Genomic DNA, 10581 nt, shown 5'->3' with positions numbered 1-10581 from the left:
TCGCTGGGGGTCCGATCGCTTGGGCCCCCGTGATCTGCTGTTTGGGGCCCCGGCTCTCCATCACAGGGGAATCTGGCCTAGCTGTGAAGATAATTCCATCTGTCTTGAACTCAGTAAAGCCTCCACTAAACCATAACTGGTTGTGGACTCTCCTTTCACTACTAGACATTGGAATAGTGGAGATACCGTTCATGTGGATCGGGTACCAAAAAACACTCTGGCGTCACGAACACTAAGGGTTAATAACATCTTGCCCCCGGGGTTAATATCATCTGATCATACACCGCTACACCTGTTGTCCCGCCATACACCGGTGGTTCACCGCAAATGTGTATGGGGGCCTTTACTGACTAGAGCTTGCTGTTGCCCACGGGAATCATCCTGGAGGTGGACAGTGTCCATGGGGCATCTGTGACAAAAGCCACAGTCTCAGACCCAGAATCAGAGAAGAAACCACAGAGAAACATTGTCTACGCTAAGGCTGTTCAGGCAGTTGTGTGTGATTGCCAAGCGTCTGTGCTCCTCTGTCTTAAAGAAAGTTGTTTGGTAGATGACATGTATTTTAAGGTAGAAAAGTTTCCTATTTCTGTGCTCACTGTGGTTTGGGGCAAGATGCTGGATGAGAATCATAACCTAAACAGTGAGGTTAAAATTTTTTTACCTGTTAACAAAAAACATAAAAATAAAACTAGATGAGTACACAACCTTGGCCTTCACACCAGCTCTTGTGGACTGTCTTGTGACCCTTCAAGATACAATGGCCTTAGGTTACAATATTTTCAGCATACAATGGTCTTTCCTGCAGCATTATACCAAGAAACCATGCTCAACATACAATGCCAGAAACAGTCCGGATCCATGGCTCATGTGACTGGCTGGAAGATCCGATCACAGTGGGCATTTCAATGGTAAACCCCTGAATTATTAAAGAGCATGTGCTGTCTAGTAGTGACTCCCTACAGTATTGTGTGGTACTGTACCGATCTTTACCTGAACCAGGACTAGCTGTTCCTTTGGACACCAGGAGAGGATGGTTCCATTTTGTATCTCCGATGTGTACAGGACCCTGAAGAAGCACCTGCAAAAAATGATTTATAGCTTGCAGCTATTTGTGACTTTAATATGTAAGGAATTGCTATATCTGTATTTGTAACTTTGTTATTTTTCTTTAACCTTTAAATTTTTTTCTAATTTCGGGAGGACATTTTGAGGCTTTAGAACAAATGACTAGTTTTCCATAGAATTATGGTCTCAAGATACAATGGCTTCAGTCTATAAACTGATTTATATTGTAACTGGAGGGACCACTGTATATGTCACTGACCACCTTGTCATCAACCCTATAATTGAGGTGGAGTGTGAAAAAGCATCACCCCTCATCTCAGACGGTGAGACCAGCAGCATTTTAATTAAATACATGACAGTATTTTCACAAAAAAGTGCCACCAATCTGCTAGAAGACAATTCAAACTTAACCAATATTTTGGAAAGGTATTTTTTTCTTTTTTAAATAATGAAAAATGTACAGTAGAATATCAGTTTATAAATTAATTTCTATATAGGTTCCACTCATGGGAACATCAGTTTTCTGCTCCGGCAAAGCAAGTAAAGAGATATAAATATGACGAAGTGACAATAAAAGTCTATACATCTTTGACTTGAACAAATGGAGTGGATTTATAGTAAAACAGTCAGTTTTAGGTGCAATGTGGATCAGCAGTGGCTGAATCCCTCTTTCTTTTTGATAAGGAAGCAAGCATTATGCTGGCGTTTCACAGAGTGTAGTTTTCTCCTCTTGCGTTTGTACTTTCGGATTATTGTAACAGTTAATAGAAGGGTGGCCGTGGAAAACAGACAGAAGCTGAAGAAGATGAGTGGTTTCTTCTCATGTAGAAATGTGCAGAATGAGCAGGAGTTGTCTTTGTCCGTCATTTTGCAGTCATTTCCAACTTGGTCCAGTGGAAAGCCATTGGCAGCGATTATTGCACTGTACGTGGTCACTGACATCTTGGCTTTCATGTCGAAAATAACGGAGCTGTAGAATCCATATTGAGGCTTTGTTTTATCAGTCAATTTGAAAGCATAGTATCCCTTTAAGTTGATGTTGTCATGTAGGTAGGCTAGAAGACAAAACACAAGAGAGATTGGGATTAGTGCCACCCCTTGTAGATACTTCCACTTAAAGAAGCACTCTGGGTTATTATGATTTGCCCTGTCATGAACATTCGCACAACCATCCTTGGTAAGCGCCAAATCACATTAAAGGGGTACTCTCGTGGAAAACGTTTTTTTTTTTTTTTAATCAACTGGTGCCAGAAAGTTAAACAGATTTGTAAATCACTTCAATTAAAAAATCTTAATCCTTCCAGTACTTTTTAGTGGCTGTATACTAAAGAGAAATTCAAAAAAGAAATGCATTCTCTCTGATGTCATGACCACAGTGCTCTCTGCTGACCTCTGCTGTCCATTTTAGGAACTGTCCAGAGCAGCATATATTTGCTATGGGGATTTTCTCCTGTTCACGACAGTTCCTAAAATGGACAGCAGAGGTCAGCAGAGAGCACTGTGGTCAGGACATCAGAGGAAATGCATTTCTTTTTTTAATTTCTCTTTAATATACAGCCCCTAAAAAGTACTGGAAGGATTAAGATTCTTTAATAGAAGTGATTTCAAAATCTGTTTAACTTTCTGGCACCAGTTGATTTATAAAAAAAAAAGTTTTCCACGGGAGTACCCCTTTAAGCGTTTACTAATACTAGCGGTGTTATGCTATGGATCGCTTTTCATTTTCTTCTTAGATTTATTTTATTCCAGCACATCTGCATCTATGTGTTTCATTGCGGTAACTGGGTCATGATATCACTATGCATGTAATGAGAATTGACCCCAACCAATTTATGACTCTCCAGCAACCTTATTAGATGACCAGCTGGCATGATCAAACACCTGATCCTTAGCTTGGAGAATTCATGGGAAATGTAGGCTGCATTACAGAATCCAGAAACCAAAATGAAGCCTATGTTATGCATGCCTCATTAGCTTAAACAGGTAAGCAAAAGGCATTCACAAAAACATATATATTCTTTTCTAATAAGAGCCTATGCTGCACTATATAAGCAAAAAGAGAAATACAAATCTTAAAATGCTTCTTTAAAAGCAAACATAGATTTTCATTTGATAGTGTAGATAGAAATAGTAGCTTGCACTCACCGTCCTCGTAGCTTGTCACGACACGAGCATTCTGTGCGGCAGGGAGATGTTCTGATATGGCGCTCAGAGGCTAACAGCCGTTTTCGCACACAGCCGTGTGCTTCTTCAGGCCTCCGGCCGGAAGAAGCACACGGCTGTGTGCGGAAACGGCTGTTAGCCTCTGAGCCACACAGAATGCTCATGTCATGACAAGCTACGAAGACGGTGAGTGCAAGCTACTATTTCTACCTACACTATTGGATTGCCGCATTCTATATCTTACCAGCTTGGCACTTCGTCAGTAGTGAACCATACTACAGCTATGGCCACTAATATATACTGAGAACTGTTGTACTTGATTGTAACACTCGGACTTCTCTTCCCAAATATAGATTTTCATTTGCCCTTACCTTTTTTTTTTCAACTTCTAACACTCTGATTAATAAAGTACAATGACATTAGGAATCACTTGGTTGGGCCAAAATGTCTTTTCCCTTCATCACAGTGTCAACACGCACAGCAGAATCATTTTAGACAGACTGGTTGCTAGGCATAGGTGTTCTAACAACTACAGCCATTTACATGGACATATTATATCATTGTTTGCCTGGTAACAAAATGTTAATGTATCTACAATCTGCATTTATATTTACAGAGCAGGATAGGACATCAGTTGCACTGACATTTTTATGGCAGTGCAACTGATCAATATCAACAAAAGAGCCTTTAAGTCAACATCTCAGCTGGAGAGGGGTGAGAAAATGTAAGAAACTTTGTATTATATTCAAAATAAGTCTCATTAATAAGATACTTTGTTAAAAAATGAACTTAGCTGAAAACCCATTTACTATTGGGTAACTGCTGTATATGGATGCACTTTAAAGGAATGGGTCATCAAAGTTCTATTGTTTTATTTAACATTTTAAACAGGTACTGCTGTTCCCCAACGCTCTGAATATTTTATTCAGGATGTTTGGAGCGGGCGGTCGTAATTTTGTCCCGATGTCACGGCCATGCCCCTTGTGATGTCATGCCACCCCCCCTCAATTCATGCCTATAGGAGGGGGCGTGGCAGGCAACCTGAATGGAGGGGTGTGGCATTACATCACAAGGGCATAGCCATGACATCACGACCACTGCTGCCAGGACCTAGCATTTGTTTAGAACGCTAAATGCTGCAGGAGATCTTATCCAATATCTTTTGGATAGGGGATAAGATGTCTAGCAGCGGAGTACCCCTTTAAGCATATTGTTTTAAAAAGTTTTACTTTTCCATATAACTATTATTTAAAATCAAAGGTTCTGATATCTTGCAGTATTAAAGTGTCCCTCTCATTTAAAAAAACTATTAACATGTCACATGTCAAAAGTTTTGAGACCTCCACTGATCACTAGAACACGCTGTAAGAAGCATGTAGCTTCTAAGTCTATGGAGCCCATCTAGTGCAACTGGACAGAGATCACAGTGAAGTTAAGCAATTCGTGATCAGTGGGGATCTCAGCACTAAGACCTCGACTGATCAAAAACTTGACATCTCTCTGTGACATGTGAAAAGTTTTTTCAAATGACAGGTACACTTTAATACTGACCACGAAGCCTCACAATAGCATCCTCAGAAGAAGCTGATGTAGGCAAAACCCAGGTTAAAAAGAGCTTTCAACTGGTTTGTGAGTATATTGAATAAATTGCTTGCCTTTTTTGATAGTATCTACTGGTTCACACTATGGTCTCCTTTTTTGTCTGGATACAGACTGGGTTAAATATCTTTAGAAGGATATACAAGAAGGTGGAATTAATTCAATTGGCTTAGGACCACTTCCTCTGCAATTGGCTATATAGTGCATTTAAAGAGGACTAAATGCTGTATTTTTTATACTTGGATATTTTCTTTTTCCAGTACTGTACTGCAAGTTAACCATTGGAGAATAATACATGTAAATGTCCTACATCTGTCATGGTTTGGGGGCCCCACTGCCTGGTCTTTATTAAATTAATTTAGGGTGGGTGGGAAGGTCCCTCTTTGAAACCTTTCAATGACTCAGAGCAAAGAGCCCCTAAGTATCAATGGCTCCTGTTATAGTGGACATGTCCTGTCCTTGTATAAAATAAATTTAAAAAGAACATATTTAAGTGGCAATATGTAATTCTACAGACCCCTGGGTGCCACTTTTCAGGCAGGCTTCTTCTTTACAAAACAGGTTTATCATAATGAAGAAACATGAGTAATACCGGAACTCATATTAAGGGCTGTGACAGCTGTATATTTAGCCCTGTCCTTAGGTGTATCAGAATGTGAATTTCAGGTATAACACAGATCACATCTGGCATTTGTGACATAGTAGTTGAAGATATAACTAAACATGTTGACATGACCACCTACCTTGTAACAACTGCTGGCTGTATTTCTGTAGGTAATATATCCTAAGTTCATCCTTTTCTAATGCCTTGTCATCTACTCCATTTGCTGTTATATAAATAGCAATGTTTCCATAGTTCTTCCTTATCCAGTTCAGGAGTCGTCTAATACCATGCGGTACGACTGCTAGCCCATTGAATGATGTTAGACGTGTTGCATCTGACAGAAAGTGAATGTCTCGATCCGATTCAAATCTGCTATCGTTCTTTGTCTCGTGAATCACCAGTCTAGTGGTGAAATGGTTCATGGCAAAAAAGTCTGCTGTACCTTTCACACTTTTCTTCTCCTCCTCTGTGAAATAGGGTAAGAAAGACTTTGTCATTCCCTTTTGATTTTTGGTGATGATGTATTGTCTCATGAGTGTGGGATAGTCTCCTGACCCAAAGACTGGCTCAGCAATCCAAGCAATGTCAAACTGCAGGAATCTCTCTGCAGCTTCAGCGTGGGAATCTAGGAAGGGATTTGCAGGCTCAGCCCAGTCTGTATGTAAAGACAAGGATATCTGACCTTGTTGATGTGGTCTATAGATCTTGTCATACAAATGCCATGCCATGGAATGGGCTATGATTGCATTGTGCACTGCTTGGTAGGTGTTGTTACTGCTGTTATGGTAATATTGGCTTAAGCGGTTTGGCTCATTAATAGTGATCCACTGTTTTACCAGATGACCAAATTGATCAAAGCACAGCTTAGCATAGTCTCTGAAAGCCTGAGTAATGGTTCTGTTTAACCAGCCTCCATTTCCTAACAATGGTCCAGGAAGACTTTGGGATCCATGTGTCGGGTAATAAAGCGTTAGCATGGTCTTTATTCCATGTTTGGAGGCCTCAGTTATCATGCAACGATAATATCTCAGAACTTCTTTGTTAACTGAGGATAAGTCACCTTTTGGCATTATCAAAGACCAGTTAAGAGCAAATCTATAATAAGTGACTTTCATATTTTTCAGTAGGGCTAGTTGTTTTTTGATGGTGATGAAATCAGCACATTGGGCCGGCCGAGTCTTTAGCTCCACTCCTTTTATTGCATGCAGATTGCCATCACCTGTAATGTTCCACGCGTACAATTTACGATCCACAAACTGAGGAGATGATGGAACCAGCTCTGCCTGTAAAGAAAGCACAATTTAAAGGGTTATTCAACATCAGAAAAAGACATGTGAGTAGATAAGAAAAACTATCTGCACTACAAATCTGGTGCAAATTGTGCCCAAAAAGTTGGCTTACATAACTTGCACGACATTTCCAATGTGATTTAGACTTTTTTTTTTAAGTGCTTTTGCACCTCACTTGACAAAGAAATACGGCTTCTCGGAAAGTGGGTGTTCCTTTGTGATAAAAAGGGCATGACTCAAAAATTAAATAGATAAGACATTATAATTCTGTTGAAGATATTAGCTCTTATTCACGGTCTAGTTCTAAGAATGTAACTTAAATTTAGAAATAGACATGGCTGCACATCTACTTCCCAGCAAAACTTACAAAACTAACACAAACTGTGGGGGAGATTTATCAAAACATGGCCAGTGGAAAAATTGCTGAGTTGCCCATAGCAACCAATCAGATCGCTTCTTTCATTCTTCAGAGGCCTTTTCAAAAATGAAAGAAGCGATCTGATTGGTTGCTATGGTCAACTGGGCAACTTTTCCTCTGGACGGGTTTTGATAAATCTCTCCCAAAGTTGTTTGCATCTTCCTCAAACTGTAAAAGTTTTCCAGCTGTTGAAGACCAAGTGATAATGGAAAGACCAATAAATTGTAGACTTTAGTATGTTACTTAATCCATTATGACTACACGTTTACTAACTCTATAAAGCCACTATAAGCTGCAATGGTATCATTGCTGGCCATATTTACCTTTAATACCGAATCTGTTATCCCCCAGGAGAAGTCACAGGGGAACTGTCCATGAATTGCTGGTTCTGGAGCTTCTTCTAGAAAACCGTTCTGTTGTATGATTTGTTTAAAATATAATGCAGAAGATTTTGGGGTAATTCCTTTGTTCTTGTTGGTGAAATCTACATAGAACAACCCTCGTCTTATTTTGTAGCCTTCTTGCCATTCAAAGCTGTCCATCAAAGACCAGGCTGTGTAGCCGAACACCTTTACCTCATCATATTTAATTGCTGCAGATAAAGAACAATAACATTTAGATAATTTATATTGTGTTTACATTGGCAAAGCCATGGGAAAGTTTTCAATGAGAAAAACAAATATCAACATTTTGGAAACAACAGCGAAACCCTAAATGACTATATATTCTTTATTGCATCATATTGAACTTACAATAGTTTAAAAAAAAGTTGTCCAAAAGTAGTTTTTTTTCAGAAGCATAGTCACTCTTGTCCATGGGATATTGCACCCTTATTCAAATGAATGGATATGAAGTGCAATACCAGACACAGCTCACAAACAAGAGTGGAAATGTTTCATGAAACTAAGCAGAGCCTTTATTTAACTTCTGGACAACCATTTTAAAGGGGTACTCCGACGCTAAGACATCTTATCCCCTATCCAAAGGATAGGGGATAAGGATGCCTGATCGCGGGGGTCCCGCCGCTGGGGACCCCTGTGATCTTCCACGCCGCACCCCGTTAGAATCAGTCCCCAGAGCGTGTTCGCTCCGGATCTGATTACTGGCGATCACGGGGACGGAGCATAGTGATGTCATGGCTCCGCCCCGTGTGATATCACGCTCCGCCCTCCAATGCAAGCCTATGGGAGGGGGCGTGACAGCTGTCACGCCTCTCCAATAGACTTGCATTGAGGGGGCGGAGCGTGATGCCACACAGGGGGCGGAGCCGTGACGTCACTATGTTCTGTCCTCGTGGTCGAGATGGACTCAGCCTGAGGACCTCCAGTGGTTCCGGAAGCCGCTAAAGGTGGGTGCTGCATGGTAGATCCCGGGGGTCCCCAGCAACGGGACCCCCGCGATCTGACATCTTATCCCCTATCCTTTGGATAGGGGATAAGATGTCTAGGGGTGGATTTCCCCTTTAAGGAGTTGATTTTGAGAACCTTTCAGGGAGCTAAGATTTGCTAAGAGTACTAATAACCTCCAAAGTAATAACTAGAAAATACAACTAGAAGATACAATTTCATACAATGAATGGTATTAAGCCTGTTCGTATAGTGAATATCTACATACCTTGCAGGATATCATTGATAAACTTCTTCATGATGTAGACTGTTGTGGTGTCTTCAGTTTGGATGTTGCTGTTTGAAAACCACCCATTCTCCATTATCAGGATTTTAGGATTGTTATATTCTATCTTTATCCAGTTTAACACCCCTCTTAAGTGAATTAAGATGCGAACCAACTTGTTGGGATCATTTGACCGCTTAAAGTTATTGGGTCCAAAGGAGAATGCAAAAAAGTCTGCTGTCCCTTTAATATGAGCTTTTTCATAATCGGAAAATGTGGGAAGGTTAGAGCCATATTTTCTCTTTAGGCTTTCTGGGTAGTCTCCATCGATATGAATAGGTTTTGCAAAGCGTCCCAGTACAGTATCCATGGATTCTTGACACATGTTAATAGTTGATGAGTCAATATGTCTTTTCTCTGGTTCTATCCAGTGGGAGCCCAATGTCACAGATATGTATCCCTTTTGAGATGGGCGGAAATGAGTGTTGTAGGTATGCCAGACCATAGCGTGGGCCTAAAAGTACAATACAGCTTTGTTAGTGAAACTCAATAGCCCCATTACAGTCTAAAGACATGCTTATGCTATAACTGATCTAAACTTAGGTAAAGTTGAAGGCAGAAGGAGATAAACGATAGATTTCTATGGGTGCTTTATTACAAATCTATAAAACAAACATCCATATTAATGAAGTCAGAAGGTATAGGACAGCACTCAGACGTAGCTAATACAGGTGTCCAAGGAAATGTATAGGATTATATTGCCACAGATAATAATTATACAATGTACGTCTATCTAAGCAAAAGTTCCTGATGTTTATTGTAATATAGAAATAATCAAATTTGACATCCAGGAAAAACGCAATTCCATGGCTTAATTAATGAACAGATTACCTTCTGTATGGTCATTAAAACCAGCTTATTAGCAAACCACTGTGCTGCCTTACCGAATGGAAATAAAGATGACTTCATTGTGACATTGCTTATTTTATAAAGCTTGTGAGATTAAAATGCAAATGAGTTAATACTGTAAAATACTAGAGAAGAAAGTATTCTTGTAAGACCTTTTAGTGTACCTCCATATGCTTTCTATTTTATACAGAGTTGTTTGTCCGTATGATTTCTACAAAAAAAATAATGCCATGTACAATTGGACTTCTGTCTACAGTATTGTAATGTATGGGACAGTATAAACTTTATGTGGACTGAAGTCGTTCTTTAGTATATATTAATATGTCAAAATTAATATGTTATTAACGCAATTTCATTTTTACGGCACTAATTGTATAAGAATGCAGATAATGAAGCGTGACATTTTCCCTCCCTTGTCATTTCTGTCCTGTTCGTACCGTTATCCTTTCCTATTTAACACCACACTCTATTCCTATATATCTCTCCTATCAGCAATGTATCATTCTATAGATGTATGAACTTTCTTTACATATGCAAAGTACAGAGTGGAGCACATTAGGGTAGTGGCCTCTCTAAGAGGAGAAGCACTACTAACAGTACAGAAAGTGCAATTTATATCATATGCTCCACCTCCACAGGGTTCGCATTTCAGCTGCTCCCTTAGTGCCTCGATATCACATCTCCCATCCTCTGGTGGGGTCTTCTTCCTGGTTGCCGGTTGTCATCACATCATCTCAGCTAATCCGTGGCCGCAGCAATGTCTTGCTGGCTGAGCTGCAGTGTGGGGTATTGAGCCCTGGCATCAGGAGGAAGTCCAGTGCCGGGGCTCAATAGGTCATACTGTTGCTCAGCCTATTGCTGGCCTAGGCGGGACATCATTGCGGTCAGCAATTAGCTGATCAGCAGTGTGAAGTGTTGACCAC

General features: G+C 40.2%; 1 protein-coding gene across 1 annotated transcript in view; it reads right to left on the bottom strand.

The window, feature by feature from the left end:
* Nucleotides 1–1014: 1014 nt before the first annotated feature.
* KLB (klotho beta) overlaps nucleotides 1015–10581 on the bottom strand; it is a 30156-nt gene continuing 20589 nt past the window's right edge. The window contains exons 2-5 of the mRNA XM_056556901.1: nucleotides 8753–9263; nucleotides 7462–7730; nucleotides 5571–6714; nucleotides 1015–2120 (exon numbers count right to left, since the gene is read on the bottom strand). Of these exons, the coding sequence (XP_056412876.1) occupies nucleotides 1714–2120; nucleotides 5571–6714; nucleotides 7462–7730; nucleotides 8753–9263 (2331 nt within the window). The 3' untranslated portion in view covers nucleotides 1015–1713. The remainder of the gene's footprint in view (nucleotides 2121–5570; nucleotides 6715–7461; nucleotides 7731–8752; nucleotides 9264–10581) is intronic.

This window comes from Hyla sarda, chromosome 1 (assembly GCF_029499605.1).
Source record: "Hyla sarda isolate aHylSar1 chromosome 1, aHylSar1.hap1, whole genome shotgun sequence".
Lineage (NCBI taxonomy): Eukaryota > Metazoa > Chordata > Amphibia > Anura > Hylidae > Hyla > Hyla sarda.
Note: the sequence above shows the minus strand (reverse complement) of the source record. Positions and strands in the feature narration are given on the sequence as shown.